Source organism: Wolffia australiana, chromosome 11, assembly GCF_029677425.1.
Source record: "Wolffia australiana isolate 7733 chromosome 11, ASM2967742v1".
Taxonomy (NCBI): domain Eukaryota; kingdom Viridiplantae; phylum Streptophyta; class Magnoliopsida; order Alismatales; family Araceae; genus Wolffia; species Wolffia australiana.
The window spans coordinates 6,337,611-6,355,526 of NC_135845.1; the positions used below are offsets into that span (position 1 = coordinate 6,337,611).

At 42.1% G+C, this 17,916-nt stretch overlaps 2 protein-coding genes across 4 annotated transcripts; both read right to left on the minus strand.

Annotated features, from left to right (window-relative positions):
* Positions 1 to 2,923: 2,923 nt before the first annotated feature.
* Positions 2,924 to 10,294, minus strand: LOC144709884 (Voltage-gated chloride channel family protein). 3 transcript variants are annotated; one of them, XM_078583535.1, is made up of 8 exons: positions 9,799 to 10,138; positions 8,987 to 9,196; positions 8,728 to 8,905; positions 7,970 to 8,232; positions 7,573 to 7,842; positions 5,997 to 6,824; positions 4,407 to 4,680; positions 2,924 to 3,295 (listed from the first exon to the last, which is right to left on the minus strand). In XM_078583535.1, the coding sequence occupies exons 1-8, from the start codon at positions 10,065 to 10,067 to the stop codon at positions 3,101 to 3,103; spliced, it is 2,487 nt and encodes an 828-aa protein (XP_078439661.1). In that variant the 5' UTR covers positions 10,068 to 10,138; the 3' UTR covers positions 2,924 to 3,100. The 3 variants fall into 3 exon arrangements, with proteins under 3 accessions (XP_078439661.1, XP_078439662.1, XP_078439663.1); XM_078583536.1 differs by having other exon boundaries at positions 8,987 to 9,209; positions 9,799 to 9,939; XM_078583537.1 differs by lacking the exon at positions 2,924 to 3,295 and having other exon boundaries at positions 4,606 to 4,727; positions 9,799 to 10,294.
* A 1,296-nt stretch (positions 10,295 to 11,590) lies between these two features.
* On the minus strand, positions 11,591 to 17,357 carry LOC144709885 (synaptotagmin-5-like). Its single transcript, XM_078583538.1, has 14 exons — positions 17,244 to 17,357; positions 16,897 to 17,048; positions 16,690 to 16,796; positions 16,551 to 16,599; positions 16,355 to 16,475; positions 15,093 to 15,217; positions 14,341 to 14,442; positions 14,193 to 14,267; positions 14,039 to 14,118; positions 13,811 to 13,961; positions 13,490 to 13,720; positions 13,009 to 13,308; positions 12,790 to 12,903; positions 11,591 to 11,904 (listed from the first exon to the last, which is right to left on the minus strand). The coding sequence occupies exons 2-14, from the start codon at positions 16,999 to 17,001 to the stop codon at positions 11,758 to 11,760; spliced, it is 1,707 nt and encodes a 568-aa protein (XP_078439664.1). The 5' UTR covers positions 17,002 to 17,048; positions 17,244 to 17,357; the 3' UTR covers positions 11,591 to 11,757.
* Between the last annotated feature and the right edge of the window lie 559 nt (positions 17,358 to 17,916).

Here is a 17,916-nt window from a genome sequence, read left to right on the forward strand (position 1 = left end):
CTTCCCATGACCAATGCGACACAACCTTGCCCCAACAACAACCATCAAACGCTTGGGTCAATTGGGCCCCAAACAACAAACCGTCTACAAGTACAACCTCACCAGCTTCCCCTTTGGTGGAATTGGAGACATTCCTGCATACAACACACCAAGGAGGGGGAGATTCTGCATGTGCTTGGTGGGGTACTAAGGGTGTGTTCTTGTCTATCCAGCATTATCAAAAATTGCACGTGAATTTCTATTAGGGTTCTGCTACAAGTGCTCCCTCAGAACAATTGTTCTTCGCTGGTAGAGCAGTTGTCACTTAGGAGAGATAACGTTTGGAGGGGATGAGTATTGAGGCACTTGTATGTGTAAAGTGTTGGTGTCGAGGAGAAAAAACTAAATGGTACGACATCTGTCTTGACGCTGATATTGATGTTGACCCAGATCCATCAAGTATGATTCTAATTTATCTTTATTTCTGTTACACATATGGATGGTAAAGTGACATGGCATTTATTTCAGATGTTGCGGAAGCTTCGGAGCGATAGGACATCTGTGATGCCGAATCGCATGGGGTTTATGATGAAGTCCATGCAGCGTTGTGATGCCAAATCTAACTTTTTTTTTCCAAAAATGGAGAAACATTTTCTTTCATTACTCTTTTTTTAATACATAGTACATTGTTTGCGGCTGGTTGGACATGTGATACTTTTCACTTTTTATTTGAGTATTACACCCAATATTACCTAAGTCATATAGAGCATTACATGTGCCATGACGTCGGTCGATGAATCAGCAATACAACATTGAGGCATACCAGGTCGAAGTATGCGACTACTCCTTCAATGCCTGGTGAATAAATCACAAAACTCAATTGTACACGTCATCAGCTCTATTTCTGAAGATGACGACGATTGTAATGGCATGCGTGGCATAAATTATAGAGACACCACTATCAATGTCCCTCAATTCTCGCCGGAGCAAATTGAATTGATCAATGCCAGTTCGATACGAATCCTTACAAGCCTTCACCTCACTCCAATTGAGCCCATACCAGAGCCACACATCTCAGTGAGCCGTGACCCGTTTTCCTAGACATGGGCTGACCACATCTACTCGACTGGCTACAACTTCACCCCAACAATGATTAACCTTGTCGAGTTTTAGGTCGCCCACAGCCTCTATAAAAGGTAACATCCATCACCCAAAGGCGACGACGAAGGTAATAGATGGCTTGTGGAATGAAAGCCTATGATGTTTGTTATGTTTATGTACCATGGGGCGTGTTTTATAGTGTAAGTTTCGTTAAGTTCCCCAACTTGACATCAATGTGGAACATTAATTTACAATTAATTTCATAACACTGTTTCATCAATGTGCATACACTGTCCATCAATGTTCATATTGTGCATCGGCCGTTCTCCGTTCCGTATTCCGTTATCCATTACAAGTACTATTCCATACACGTCATCCGTTATCCGTTCCAACATCAAATTCAATATCATTATTGTTATCCTCTTAACAATATTGACATCCGATATCGTTATCAAACTAACGATATCCGGAACTGTTATCCGTCCAGTAATTGATAACTATATTTGTTATCGATATCTGATACCGATGTCATCCGTGTTCGACATTTTTCTTCGTACGGATAACTTGTTATCTGATTACGGATAATGCATACGGGTATCGTTAGTTACACCCTATCTCTCACTCTCTCCCTCCTCTCTCTTCTCATTCTCTCTCCCGCTCTCTCTGTTGTCTCTCTTCTCTCTCACCCCATTCCTCCATTTTCTCTTCTCTCTCCCCATTCCTCCTCTCGTTTTCCCCACCTCTCTTATCACTCTCTCTCCTCTCTCCCCCTGCCTCATCTCACTCTCGCTCCTCTCTCTCCCCCCTCTCTCTTCTCACTCTCTCTTATTTCTCCCCTCTCTCTCTCTCCACACACTCTCTTATTTCTCCGCTCTCTCTCTCCACACTCTCTCTTCTTTCTATCCTCTGTCTCCTCTCTCTCTTCGCTCATCTCATTCTCTCTCTTCTCTCTCCCCCTCTCTCTTCTCACCCTTTCTCTTCTTTCTTCCCTCTCTCTCTTCACATTCTCCTCTCTTTATCCTCTCTCTCTCTTCTCTCATCTCTTTCTGTCCTGTCCTCTCTTTTCTCTCTCTCATCCACTTTCTTTTCTCTCTCTCCATCCTCTCTCTTCTCTCTCTCCCATCCTTTTTCTCTTTTATCTCTCCCATCCTTTTTCTCTTCTATCTCTCCCATCCTTTTTTCTCTTATATCTCTCCCCCTCCTCTTTTTGTTGTCTCTCTTCTCTCTTTCCCCCTCCTCTTTCTGTTGTCTCTCTTGTCTCTCCCCCCCTCCTCTTTCTGTTGTCTCTCTTGTCTCTCCCCCCCTCCTCTTTCTGTTGTCTCTCTTCTCTCTCCCCCCTCTTTCTTTTGTCTCTCTCCCCCTCCTCTTTCTGTTGTATCTCTTCTCTCTCTCTCTCCATTCCTCCTTTCTCCTTTTCTCCCTTCTCTCTCCCCCTCTTCTTTCTGTTGTCTCTCTTCCCTCTCTCCCCATCCTCTTTTTCTCTTCTCTCTCTCCTCATTCCTCATTTTTCTCTACTCTCTCTCTCTCCCCATTCCTCTTCTCTCATTCCCCACCTCTTTCTGTTCTCTCTCTCCCCATTCCTCCTCTCTCTCTCTCCCTTTCCCCTTCTCTCTTCTCTCTCTGCCCTCCCAGGCCCCCCCTCTCTATTTTTCTTTATTCCCTCAGGTATATTTATTTCTCTCAATTTATTGTTTAATTACTCTATCCCCTCTCTTTACACTTCTCTCATTTTATCTCCAATATTCTCTCTCCTCTCTCTAAAATCCTCCACCTTTCTCTCTCTAATGCTCTTTCTAGACTCTACCTCTCTCCCTCTACTTTTCTCTCTAAAACATTTTCTCACTGAGATGGGTAAAACGTAAGTAGAAAATGATTACACTACACAGATATGACTCAGTCAAGAAAATAGGAAATAGCTTATATTTACACCTACTTCTATAACTTCTTCAGCACTAGCTTGAAAAACATACTACATTACACTTAGAGGACAAGTAACAGGGTCAATTTTGCCGGGTTCTTGTCAGCCAAGTGCATGGGCCGATTTGCGGCCATACGAGGTTAAGTTACGGAGCATACCCGCTAGTAATTTGGAGAAGGAGTCGCCGCTGAATCTCAGCCGCCGGCCCCCGTCGCCGCTCCACACGTGCGGGTGCAACCTCAACACGTGCTCCGGCATGAAGTCATGCCTTGTCAGTATTCCCACTACTGGCCAGCTCTGCTCCTCATTTCCACCACAAAAGAATACAACAATGAGTGTGTACATTGATTAAACATTTCTCATGATGATGATGATGATGATGATGATGGGAATGGTGATGACAATGATAGACAATGATGATGATTCATCATTCTCGTCATTTGCGAGGATGAAGATGACGATGACAATGACAGACACATTGTAACTCATTGGCGGCTATGGATGACGATGACAATGATGGAGATGATGATGGAGATGGGGATGATGTTGATGGAGATGGTGATGACAATGATAGACACATCACCATCATTGTAACTCGTTAACAGGTATGGATGACGACGACAATTATGGAGATGACGGTGGAGATGGGGATGATGTTGATGGAGATGACGATGGAGATGGGGCTGATGTTGATTGAGATGGTGATGACAATGATAGACACATCATCATCATTGTAATTCGTTAACAGGTATGGATGACGATGGCAATGATGGAGATGGGGATGATGTTGATTGAGATGGTGATGACAATGATAGACACATCACCATCATTGTAACTCGTTGACAGGTATGGATGACGATGATAACTCATCATCTTCACTCTACCTTTGGATGAATGACAATGATTATAACGATGCCCGACAAATACATTTATTAAATATATATTTTTTGAAATGTGCTATCTTGTTTTAATTCCGTCGCCATTTCTCGAACCCCGGTCTCTTGGATGAGAGCAGAGTATCCGAACTCTTTACTCTTGTTCTGTGTCCAACACGACAATGACGATGGGAATGATGTTGAGTCTTCGTTTGACCATAGCTTCAATGACGAGGATGACTCCACATTGTCATCTTCGCCATCATCGCCATCGTTGCCATCATCACTCAGTGTGGCCATCTCCACACAGAAAAGCCACTGACGACGATAGTAATCATTTGCTCGTCATTTCTCCATGGCTAGGATGATAATGATGATGACTACTCGTCACTGTCATCATCACTTGTCCATGGCAAGGATCACGATGATGATGATGATGACAATGACGATCTGTGTCGATGGTGACAGCGGGGACGAGTTAGTCATCATCCTCCAACTCTACTAAAGAGAGAGGTGGGAGAAAAACCACTCACGGACGAGGACATGGGCATGACGAGGAGATGCCTGAGACCGAGCTGGCGGAAGAGGATAAGAGCCTTCGCCAGGGACATGGACTCCACCACGGTGTACGGTGAGGTGTTGGCAAAGGGCCGCAGGTCAACAAACATCTCCATCTCCTCTGGGGTCAACCCAATCTCCTCTACACTGTCCCCCCGGTCGGACCCCGGCTTGGCGAAGTCCTCGGATGAGAATTGCTTCAGGTCCAGCGAGAAGGCCTTCTTCCTCAAGAGAACTAGCAAGTGAGACCTGAGTAGTAGCTGCATTATTTAACTTATGGGCTCTACATTGTGGACCTGTAAGTAGTTAGAAAAAATAATAATAATAATAAAAAAGAAAAAAAAAGTAGTTACATAATTTAGTTTAAACATCGGGTCCGACAAACTTTGATCGTAACTCTGGTTGTAAAACAAAAGAAATCATACAAAGAGGGAGAAAAAAGGACCTCCAGGGCACAAAAGGTCAGGTATAGGCTCCAAACGATTGTGATCTGTTTTGAGTGAGTGAGATATTGTTTTTTCTTTTGGAAAAGTTATTTAAGGCAGTCACCCAACAATGCGGTAACCACCAACAATTACATGGGGAGATGAGCGAGAGATCGTGTAATGGATAAAAATGAGACGTCGCGGAAAAGGATCATGTTTAAACTACTGTCTCTAGACGTCTGAGCCAGAAGATCTAATATAATCGTCAGATTTGGGCTTTAATTATCACATAAATTGGATTCAAATTCATTCAAAAATTAATAAATTATGCTCTAATTCATTCAAAAATAAATAAATTGGGTTCTAATGAATGTAAAAATTAAAGAAATAAGCAAGACACAAGGAGCCGTCTCACATGTAAGTTACTGTCTCAAAATTGAGAACTTTAAATAAGCTTGGGCAAGAACTTGATACATAAAAAACATTTCGTAAAATTTTCGCATTGGTTGTAAAATCATATCAATGTACAAATAAATATAGAAAATAAAAGAAAAACTAAAAGTAGGATATACTGAACCACCACACCGTTGAGCGAAACGGGATCAAATTTATACATCTGGAAGAGCTTGAAAAATTGCTTGTAGGGTTTAGCATGTCTTGAGGATGTTGATGTGTGACACTGACTTTGGTCGACTGTCACCAATGGTGTCATCAACATCAATGGGCATCAAATGTCAACACCACCAACAGTCCATATTTCAAGAAAATTTCTTCAAACATCATTGTCATCAATTAGATCAGTTGACAACATTGATGTTGACAAGGTCAATTTTCTTACTAGAACTTTTCGAAGTTGATGGATCATGTGGACAAATGGCATCAACAGCTATGATTACCCACCATCATCAATATCATTCGACAGTGGCAACTTTCCCAACATTCGCCATCACTGTCAACCATACTAAAATTCATCAAAGTCATCAGCAATGCCAAAGAGGGTCAATGACAATGACAATCATGTTGACGTTGAGGTGTGTCTAACCCTACTTCATTAATTTACGGCATAAGCATCATAAAATCAGATCCATCGATTGTAACTCGAAAACAGGTATAGATATTAAAGCCAAAAATAGGACAGACCTGAGGATGAGACCATGGAGAGTGGGCCGCTTCAGAAGGCCAGAGTCCACCACGGGAAAGGCGTGGTGCCCAGTGGTCTTGAGGGTGTGGACAATGGAGCCCACCTTTTCAACACCATTGAAATACTGCAATGGCCCAGAAACAACGTCACTCACCTTGAGCCTTTTCATGTATGGCTCGGCATGATCTTCCAAGTAAGGCAGCCCCTTCAGCTTGATGATCAGATCGTAGATGTTGGGGTTGAAGGCATCTGCCGCGGTCTTGGATATGAGCAGTACCAGCATCACTAAAGGCAACAGCAGCAGGTTGTTAGTTAGCTCAAGAACAATGACACAGACTGAGACGGTCATCCGCATGGACCCGCCGAGCAGAGACGCAGCCCCCAGTACAGAGAAGAGGCCCTGGTCAAGTGACGAGCGAGATCCCATCGCCATGCCAACCCACCGGCCATAGGTTGCTCCAGCCAGTATGATTGGCACAAATAGGCCTGAGGGGGCCACAACACCGTAGCTGAGGATGCCCAGCAAGTAAGCTGCGACGAAGAAGAGCAGAATTGAGAACTGATGGAACTCGTGGTCTGTACCGGAGCTGAAGAGATTTCTGATTGTGTCGTCATTTGTGTTGAAGAAGAGGCTTGCCAAGTCATTGTAGTGGCCCGGCGGGCACTGGTATTTCTTGAAGTTTCCAGATCTTCCAATTGTAGGGCAGATCTCTTCTGCACCCACTGGGCAAGGAGTGCAGGGTGCCAGCCATGGCAGCCCAAATAAGCAGCATGATGTGAACAGGGATAGACTTCCGGCCAGAACAAGTTTATGGGCCATGCCTCTCCTAAAAAAAAAGAATTACTGTTATTGTCATTGTGATTGTCATCATCTGCAAACTGAGTAAGGATGATGATTTGGACATCATCTTCATCATCTGAGACAGGTTAATAGTGGGAGAGTGACATGAGAAGATGACAAGACAAAATTGTCGCTATCATCGTCATCCTCTGAGGCAGATGAGAGGCCGGTGACAGATTTAACCCATGTATCCTGGCAAGAACGAGAACAGGGATGATGACAACATGTCATTGCAATCTCATCATCATCAGTGGTGGCAGACAATAATCTGTATATATGTTTGGTGCGTCCCGACAAAGTTGATGTGTGACGTTGGCATTGGTTGACAATTTGACGATGATGCTGTCAATGTCATCAATACTGCCAACCATCTATAATTTCAGAAAATTTTCGTCTACGTAACTGTCATCATCAACTAGGCCAGCTGACATCAACCTTGATGTTAACATTGATGAGCTTCACAATTTTGAACTACACTATGAATAAGTTAAAGGCTGAGGCTGACGGCTGCAGTCAACCGTCTGTGATACTCTATCATCATCAATATCAGTCATGAAAGGTAACCTTGTCAGTGGTCATTCTCAACAGCCCTAACTCTTGTCAGTGTCAACACATCATTAACTTCAATGAGGTTCGACGACATTGAAGACGACACTGATGTTGACAATTGTCCAACCCTAATTCCTACCTTCCGTAAAAATAGAAAAATGAGAAGAAAATATTCACTTACTTACCCATTTATTAGACTGTAGATTCGTAGGACTTTATCAAGGATGTAGTTATGTAAACTTCCTAAGATTCCTCCAAAGATGCCAAGAACAATGACTGCAGGCAGATCGGCAAGGTGATAGATAATATCAGCAGAGGTCACGTCAAACATGATCAGTCCACCCTTTCCAAAGAGCCCACATTTGCCACTTCTACAGACATCAATCAGAGCTCGAAGAACCATGGCCACCACAGCTGTGGTGAAAAATGTTCTCCAGAGGAGAGCGCTTCTCCACCTGTAAGGTAAACAGACGTTTAATGACTTTCAAATGAAGATTGAGGGAGAAGAAATGATAAATGGAGAAAATGGGTGATCTTTAGTGCATAGAATTTTAGTGTTTTTAGGGTTTAGGGTTTATTGACCAGGAGGATACTGCTTCCAAGGCAAAAAGCACACCACCAACAGGAGCACGGAAGGCAGCAGCAACTCCAGCAGCCGAGCCGCAGGTTACAAGGTCACGGCGGTCTCGGTCATTTTTGAAGTACTTTAGCCACTTCCAGGTCAGGTGGTATTTCTTGGAGCCACCCTGGCTGAGCAATGATGCAACACAGGCACCCGTATGAATCATGGGTCCTGCCTTCCCTATGTGAAGCGACGAAGAAACAGCAAGAATGCTGCCAATAATCTGTCACCGGTGTTAAGAGATGAATTAAATGTGTTTCTCAATCAAAATAACCGTGATGTTTAAAGTTGTATTTAAGAAAGAGTTTGCCCAATTTTGGTTATTTTTGTATAATTATAACATGATTATAAGATATGAGATGGAAACGAACAATTGCTTCTCAGATGGGTTAGAAGAAATAAAAACCAGTTCTCCATCGGAATAATGGTTACGTATTAATTAGAATTTTTCAGGTGTATTGCAATTGCGGATCTTTTCAAATAAAATCAACTGGAAAGGCATAAACAAGCATTAGAAATTGACGCACATTTCACATGTAAAGTACAAGTACGGATCTTTTCATAAGAATATTGAATGTGAAATATATGAGAAATGCATAAATATGCATTGGAAATTGGCTCACAAATATGCATAACTGAATGGGGGATTAATCAAAACGACATACCATTAGAACCAAACGAAGATATCAAACTTAGTAGCAGAAACAGGAGAGTAAACCTTGATAATAAGCGTTCGGAATGACAGGATCTTTGGCGCATCAATTCCATTCAAATAAGCCTTCACTTCTGGAATACCTGATCCTGCTGCCGCAGGGGCAAAAAGGCAAGTGATAAGAGAGGAGGTCATTACAAGGATGAAGTTGGAGGCGGCAAAAACTGCAAATGCCCACCCATATCTGTATTAATGAATTAAGGGTAAGTGATCATTATCAAAAAACAAAAGGAAGATAAAAAGATGCATAGAGAATGATACTGACTGCCGAGAGAGCATTAGATTTGAGGTGACGACAAACTTCACGCCAGCAATGTTCTCCACAGCCAAATTATTGAAGAAGCCAATGGCACCAACAATGAGACCGAGCAAGAAGCACATCGTCCACTTGAGGACTACATACTGAAAAATCTGTCTCTTTCCCTTCCCTTTCCAGTCCTGTTCAATCTTGAATGAAATGTCGTTTTCTATTATCCTGTTCAAAGACACTAATTACACACCAGTGTCCACGATCAGACTACATGTGAAATTACGATGCTGCCTCGAAAAAAACCTGCATTACTTCTCCTAATACTCAAATTATTCTCGCTTTCACTGCCAATAATAAATCGGAAGCACGATCCACAAAAAGAATGGGAAGAAAGGTTGATACAGACCAAAAGAGAACCCCCAACATGCTTGTACATAAAATTCACAGAGAACGGATGCATTACTCGTTTTCTTTGTGAAAAGAGAGAAATTTACTAATCCTATCCTAGAAAACAAGCTGGATTAATAGTCTTACTGCATAAATTATTTTCTTAATTATTGCCGTTTATGAAACTGAAGCAAAATCCACAAAAAGAAGCGGAGAAAGGCTGAAACAGACCGAATGCTCGTGCATGCAATTCACAAAGAATGGAGGCAATACTCGTTTTTTATATTCCCAATCAAAGAGACTAATTTAACTATCCTATCCAAGAAAAAAACCAGCATTAACTCTCTCAATGCTAAAACTACTCTCCTTATCACCGCCGACGATGAATCGGAAGCGAGACGACGCACGAGCACGCAATCTAAAGATAACAGAGCGATTACTCATAGTCCAGGCTTTCGATGGGGCAGAGCTTGGAGCCGACAAGGGCGACCTGCGAGGACCTGTTCGGCATGGTCAGGCAACGAGAAGATCCATCTTCATTCAAGCAACTCTCGCGACTGAACGTCCGGTCCAGAAATCGATCATCTGATCGAAAATCGACGCGAAGCGGCTCCTCCGGAAGATCCAAATCATCATCGCCGTCGAGGAACGGCACTTCCAGCTGTTGAACAGCTTCGTTCTTCCAATAATCGCCTCCCTCTTCCACCATTGCAGCGATCTCTCCCCCTCCGCAGAAGAGATTTCTCGCAGAAGAAGAAGCTCGAGCAAGCGGTTTTTGTTAGCGCTTCCCTCTTTTATCTCGGGAACGAACTTCCAGCCCACGTCATCCGACGAATCTAGCTGAGCTGGACCAATCAGAGTGAAGCAGTTGGGGTGCCTTCCACGTCGCCTGCCACGCGGTACTGAGCTGGACCAGTCAGAGATGCCCACGTGGACAATCTCCTCCACGTCATTTTAGAGACCACAGCTAGAAAAATGACATTTTTAGCTGGGTAGTATACTTATCTTTCCAGAAGGCTATCGTCTCGTCCCACATCCCATTTTTTGTGTCGTCCAGAACCGTCCCATCCAGCACTGCCCTGTTGGGAGACGATAGATTTTAAACTTTAAATGATATTATAAAAAAAATCATAAAATGAAAATTTAGCAATTCTTTCGGCATCCCATCCAATGTCTGCAGAGAGGGCAGCTTTCTCGTCCTTCTGACGGATGAATTTCCATCTTCTCTGACGTCCCAGGCACTGGAAATATAGTTCCGGATCGTCCCGGACGTGGACGATTAATGGGGCGGGATGAATTTCGTCATGTCCAATGTCCAGAGTAAGTTCAGGGACGAAGGACGAGACCTTTTTTCGTCCAATGATAAAAAACAGTCGCATCCAATCATACGGGACGGTTTTTTGTCCCGTCCAGTCCTCCCGGGACTAATTTTCGTCCCAGCCCTCGTCCTGGACTAAAAAAACCCATTTTATATTTTTAATATATTAATATAAATTGTTCCAAGTTTTTAAGGGAAATATGGAGGAGAGAGAATGCAAATGGACATATGTACAATTAATTCTGAGCGGGGTCAGTTTGCACTCACGAAAAAATACAGGGACCTTGATGCAAATTGGCATAGCGAGACGAGAAAGCTGTCCTCTCTGCAGACATTGGATGGGATGCGGAGCGAATTGCTAAATTTTCATTTTATAATTTTTTCCCATAATTTCATTTAAGATTTAAATTCAGTCGTCTCCCAACAGGGCAGTCCCCCGACGGGACGGTTCTGGACAACACAAAAAATGGGACGTGATGAATTTTTTCCCATAGTTAACGGATGCTGAAGGGACGAAAAAATCGTCCCATCCGAGGATACTGACAAATTTCGGGACGAAAATTCTTTCTGGGGAACACCGGAGGCAAAAAACCGCCAGACTCACATCCAACAGTTGAGATCTTGCCACGCCTTCTGACGGATGAATTTCCGTCTCGCCTGACGTCCCAGGCCCTGGACGGGACGGTTAGTAGTCCCCGTTTCGCCTGTGTCCGTGCACTATAATTAGGGTTTAGGGTTTAGGGTTTAGGATGACGAAATATGGCTGGACGATGGCCCGGATGGCAGTTCAGTAATTTAGAAATGGACTGATGAAAGAATGGTGACGATGTCGTAATGTGGACCGATGACTATCTGGACAAATTGCGAGTTGGCCGTTTCGTCCCATCCCGCTCGTCTGTAGCTATCATCCAAACTGAGAAAACTGTGAATAGCCCCTTATTTGAAAAATACATGTGGCAGAGGGGATACAACGGTGTGCAGTTCTCATCAGCTCATCAGATGGACCACGGGAGTATCAGATGGACGGACAGGAATCGACGATCTGGGAAGTGAATCTGGACGGATTTCTGGGCAGGTTCATTCATGTTTCCCTGTATATTGGCTGAGGCGTCCACTTCAGATGCAAGTTTAGAATTCCAGATTTTGCCCCTTCCAGAGGAAAACTGTCTGTGAAATCCCCCTCTAATATAACTCTGGTCAACGTCATGATGCACCTCCCCATGTAATCCTGGTCAACCATCCATAAACCACAAAGTCAACGATAATTTTTTGAACTAAACAGAAAAAAATCTTAATGAACTTTATGAGCTCAACAAGTGGGGTTTTTTTTATCCGTGCAAAATTAAATGTAAAAATTGGAAGATATACTCAAAATCAGGAGGTGCAATGGATTAGCTCCACAAATATTGTGGACTTTTCTAGTGATGCAATTACGCGAGTAAGGTTTAGTGTACAATTAAAAAGCAAACTAAAACGGCAGAGATCAAACGGTTAAGCTCCGCCAGGTATATTTTTCTCATTATGCAAGTCATGAAATAAAATTCAAAAGAATTTTTTCCTTAAAAAGTCCAGAGTTCATATGGTATTTTTTTTCTCCTGATAGAATAATAAAATTCAGAATTATAAAAGAAAAACGTCCATACTAAAACTGCAAATCTCAAATGGGATAGTTTTTTTCTCACAATGCAATAACAATGGGAATAAAAATAAATTTTCGAAAAAGGTGACCCCGTTTTAAAGTAAATGAGAAAATAAAGACTCAATTGGTCGGTTCAAGTGTCTGACTCTACATGCACAGTATTTTTTTCTCATACTGTGGTAGTGTACGGAATAAAACTAACAAACGAAAAAAAATGTAATCAAATTCAGAAGGAAAATATCCAGGCTAAAGGTGCAGAACTCAAATGGGTAAACTCCAAAAGAACAGAAATTTCCTCATGAGCTGATAATGAAGAGAATTTAACTAATAATCAAAATGTACGACTTTAAAAGTAGAAGAAAAAACAGCAGACTAAAACTGCAGGGTTCAAATGGTAAGCTCCACAAGTACGCGTCCTTTCTCATAATGCAACAACCTTTCTTTGAATTCGAACTAAAAATCGAAACTGATTACCTTCCCAAAGGTATCGTGATCCCATATTTCCAAAATTAGCATCTCATGCAGCCCGTCTTCCACGACAAAGTCAAATGTTTGGTTCCACGCTGGGTTCAGGTTGTCAGTCACCACCTGGAAAAGACAATTAATTTCATGATCAGAGAGAGGTCCGTATCAATGCTGTTGTAAACTTAGTTCAGGAAAAAAAAAACTAAAAAATAAAAGAAAGAGGTGTACTCTCGTCTTGTTCTTCATCTCGGCCTTCTTCATTTGAAGCATGACAAAAGGATCCGCCTTTCCCATCACATCCATGGCGGGCAAGTCCTCGGCAGAGAGGACTGTCACAGAAAGGATCCCTCTTATGATAATGTCTCTCTGCCGCTGCCTGGGACCCGCATCAATGCCTGAGTCAATGTTCTCGTCAACCTCCGGTTGAAGAGCTTTCTCTAATGAGGTCATCGAGAACATTTTGGGAGCAAACGGGTTGGAAAAACCCTTTTCCATCTTGAGAGGGAAGTAGAGAAGCTCAAGGTGAACCTGCCATGAACAGCGTTAAAATTCTGCTCAGAGTTTGACACCACGAATTAAGGTACAGGGTTTGAAGTTCATAAAGGTTTAGGGTTCAGTGTTTAGGGTTTATGGCTTAGAGATTATGGATTAGGCTTTTTCAATAAGGATTATGGGTTTCAAGTTGAGGGCTTGGTTGGAGAAGACTAACCTCTCCTCGGTATTTGTTATCTCTCCGGATCTCAAGATCTTTGACCAGACTAAGCCACGTGTCCTTGACTTTGCCGGGGATCAGATCATTCAGCGGCACTTTGACGCAGCCAATGAGCTCCGACTTTTGGATCCCTTCATCATCGTAGATCTTCACAAACAGATGTTGGGTCGCAGGATCTTCCACGATGAACTCAAAGTGTTCGTTCCATACTGGATTTAAATCATTGTTCTACAAAAACATTCAGGTTAAAATCATATAGATAAATATAATGCGATGCGCATAGGGCTTAGGAGTTGGAGGTTAAGGTTATGTGCGTACTATTATTCTGCTCTTCTTCATTCTGTCACACAGAGGACGAATGTAAGCGACTGCATATGGATCTGATTTGCCAACAATGTCTTTATTTGTCAACCCCCTTGCCTGAACCAGCTTCACTTCCAGGGTTCCCACAGGCTTCAACTCCAAATAACTGCAAAGAAGATTCCAAACTTGAGCAAAAGATTGCACCTTTGAGGGCCAAACCTTAACTGTGGTCAAAGTACTGACCCATAATCACCAGGGATAATCGGAATGACTTTCCTCGCAGGCCAGGTTAAGAGGTCCTCAATGGCATAATTAATAGTTTCCTGCATAGTTATACGATATTTTACTGTTTCATTAATGAAACGCTTAAAAAATAAGATAAAAGTCAAATTTTCACCTCAATGGCATCTGAGATCCCTGGAACAGATGATACCTCGCCCCCAACAATTTTAAGGGTAAAATCAAGTTTTTTCTGCAGATGAAGAGCAATAAACATGCCGAAACGTATTGTGTAAAAAAATAGAAACACGCATTAGAAACAGCACCTTGTGCCTCAGGGAATATGAGACAGCACCGAAGCAAGGGAATTCGTCCACCAGTGGCTTAAAGATCAAACGGAATACTCCAGTAAATGCAACATTTTTAACCTACACAAACTGCCATAGTTGGGTGATGATGTTCACAAATCTTGAGTATTCTGAAAGAGAAGAAGAGGTCGCATCCCACACTGATGTTCGGCATTGTGGGATAAAGTTGATACTGTCATCCCAAAATTACTATCATCATCATCATCGGCATTGCCATATGCTCCAGGGCCCATGATGATTATGATGACGACTTCATCATTGTCCTGCAAGTCACAAACGAAAGATGATGACAATGATGATCTCGCCATTGTCACTCTGGCTCAGACAAATGATGAGAACAAGGACAAGAAGCTTGTCGCAGCAAGGGGTAGACTCGTCCGTCAATCATCATCTTCATTGTTCATCGCTAAGATGACAATGACACTTTTGTCCTTGCCATCCTAATTATGGACATGTGATGATGAAACAGATGATGATGACACGGACGTCATCCTGGCACTGGTGAATGACGAGATAGATGAGGACTCCGGTCATGGAAGATGGCAAACCGTATCCCATGGATACAATCGCAAAAGTGAAGAACCCGTGAGAATTGACAAAAAAACACAAGTTGAAATTGCAGAGTCAATTCATCATCTTGGAATTAAGCGCATATAGAGGGAATGCTTGAAAAAGTTTGCGTCTTAATTCCTACAGCTTGTATCCTGTACCTGTATGGGAAGGGATACACCGAGCTTTGTTTGAATATCTAGTATGATGCTTGGGTTTCCATCCCACTGCACCTCTAGTTCCATGGTGATCCCATCCGGGCCCTTGTTTTCTAGGATTGAGATACCTGAAAAGCAAAGGAAGTCCAGTTAAGGTAAAATTTTGCCTGGAACATCATAATCGCACATATCACATTTAATGAAAATTACAAAGTAGTTTATATTCACATTTATTATTTCGAATTACTCTTATTTTCGAATCGTTTAATTTTCAGTAGTCCTCGTTAAGTAGCTGTGAATCGAAATAGATCGTTAATTCACCCAAATTTGATTTTCAAGTACCGTAATTGGCAAATCACGTTCACGCTTTGCCAATATATGGTAGCTTCTATTTCAAACAAAAAAAAGAAAACTCTGAGTTCAATTTGTTAAAATTAGCATTCACCTGGTTAAGAATTACTCAAGGTTACCATATACAATTGAGTTAAGCTCAATTGGTGCATCATCGTAGCAGCTTAGATCACCCCGAATCAACAAATCGTAGCCACAATTTGTGAGCTCGGGGCATGTTTAGAATTTCAAATTAACTGGGTAAAATTAAAAAAAAAATCAAATTAAACTTACAATTTGGGTTTTGGATATAGTCGTATCTTATGCCAACTAGCAGGTGACACGAGGGAAGGATTGCTTATTGAAAAAGAAATAGCATGGCCAACCCATGCCCAAATATCATGCAAACTTTACATTCCTTAACACCTAGTTCCATGGAGAGATAATGGATCGGTAGTCAATGAAAATAATAAGCATGTGATGCATGGCATCAATTAAAAAGTCACGCACATAGGACCAAAAATTCTCCCTTTTATCAAATTTACGAGATAACTCTTTCTCAACGATCAATCCAAATCAGATTGATTAGAATGATCTTTATGGCTCGGCCAATACGATTTTGATCAGATTTCTGTTTCTTCTGCATTATTAAGTCTGCAGGCAAACTGCTCTCATTCTACCAAATAATAGATCCTCTTTCGTTGCTCCAAAATCAGAGATCTAGCGAGAAAGAGGAACTTTATTGGCTCCAAAGAGAGTGCACCACATATTAGAAGATGAATTCAAATAGATAAGCCCAATACAAGAACATAAAAGATATACCAGAGTTTTCCGTAAATCTAAGCAGAAAATGAGAATCAACCTAAAAGTATCGATTCCGACTCATTCAAATTCCTTGGAGTACCCAATAGCATTCATTTTCATGGCAAACAAACCTGTAAACTGTGGAGCAACCGTTCCCAGAGTGAGCTTTGAAAACTTGAGAGAATCCAAAATAAGAGATTTATACTGCTCAAGAACAGGCTCGAGAGAACTTCTGATCAAATCAGATGCCGCCTGTGATAATTTATGCAATTAGATCAAAGTCTTCTATAAAGGTGGAGGAAGATAAACCCAACTCTTTCGCTCTACCTCGTCCACATAAGGCCAGATCTTTGTCAGATGAAGGTTAAGCCAGCCCAACTGCAAGAATGAACACAACCCAAATCAGGGGTTATCCTCGCCTTAGTTTGTTTTAATGGATTCCTAAAAATGTTCAAGCGGGCATCTTAACTTCTGGTACTGAGTGAAGAGAACCCATGGAGGGTAACCTCCAGGAGGAAGAATCTTCTTGGAATCCCCAACTGTCATCTTTGAAAATGCAGCGATGGTGGCAGCCTGAGAATCAATAGTAAAAAACGAGCTACTTTCAATCTTCTGAAGATGATCAAAATCATAGTTATCCATTACATGATCAAAACCCAGAAGCTCAGCTTACCAGTTCCGAACGACGTCTTGATCGGATGTTCTCCGCATAGACAAAGGCCATTACCAATCCAAGGCCGAAAAGAAACCCTAGCACCAGTCCAACCAGAAATCCCATTGTTGTTCTTCACCCTGCGATCCCCGGAGCGAGCTTGGCGGGTGTAGCTGTGAGCAGAAGTTAGCAGAAATGGCGACCTAAACCGATTGGAATTCCAAGAAGCGAATGCGACGATCGCAGCAAAACTCAAAAATGCGAAGTGTTGAATGCATCCGAGATTACAAGCGAGAAACATTCAAATTGAGAAAAACCGCTTGAAATAAACCGAATGTCGAACTAATCAATCACAGAATGACGCATACGATCGATGGCTGGGCAGCTGTCGTCGTTCGCCGCCTCGGCGATCGGTGAGATTGGAAAGAGAAGAGATTGTCGGTGGTAACAGTATTATCATGAAGATTTCTCATATACTATAATACTGAAACTTACGTGTAAATATTCGTTGATGATATTCCTTGATGGAGGATAATTTCTAATTCTATGAATATTGATATATCTTTTGCTTGGTCTTATGCATATTATAGTATTAAATGATTCATCCGTACTTTTGTGTCAACTGTCCCTTGAGGGCCCACCTAAAATTGAACTTTAGAACAAATATATTCTACTTTTAAATTTTATAAATCGTTTTGAAAACACATAAAACCTCAAAAAATTGTATCCTCCAGCCTCTGAGGTGCCATTCAATTGCCCGATATTCAAGAGAACCCCTACTCGTTGCGGTGAATAGCTTGTGGTGCACTCCTGATAGCTGTGAGACCCCAAATCTGTAGGCGACATCCCTCGAATGGCAAGGTGTTCCGCGCTCTTTATACACTCAAAGACGTCCTCCCAGGAATGGAATGCCAACTCTGTTTTTTGTTCTGGTGTGATGGACAGGACTCATTTGCATTGAGCATGATGCGGTGGCGGACTCTCTTCATGCACAATGTTGGGTGGATGATACAAGATTACTAGGACTGACGCGGGCAGGAT

Excerpts from the sequence above, each read along its gene's own strand:
- LOC144709884 (XM_078583535.1), bottom strand. The coding sequence starts at position 10,067 with ATGGTGGAAGAGGGAGGCGATTATTGGAAGAACGAAGCTGTTCAACAG. Across the intron at positions 9,197-9,798 it reads ATCGAAAGCCTGGACTATGA|GATAATAGAAAACGACATTT; the intron begins GTAATCGCTCTG and ends GTCTTTGAACAG. Across the intron at positions 7,843-7,969 it reads TTGGAAGCAGTATCCTCCTG|GTGGAGAAGCGCTCTCCTCT; the intron begins GTCAATAAACCC and ends TTTACCTTACAG.
- LOC144709885 (XM_078583538.1), bottom strand. The coding sequence starts at position 17,001 with ATGGGATTTCTGGTTGGACTGGTGCTAGGGTTTCTTTTCGGCCTTGGA. Across the intron at positions 16,600-16,689 it reads TTCACTCAGTACCAGAAGTT|GGGCTGGCTTAACCTTCATC; the intron begins AAGATGCCCGCT and ends ATTCTTGCAGTT. Across the intron at positions 14,119-14,192 it reads GGATCTCAGATGCCATTGAG|GAAACTATTAATTATGCCAT; the intron begins GTGAAAATTTGA and ends ATAACTATGCAG.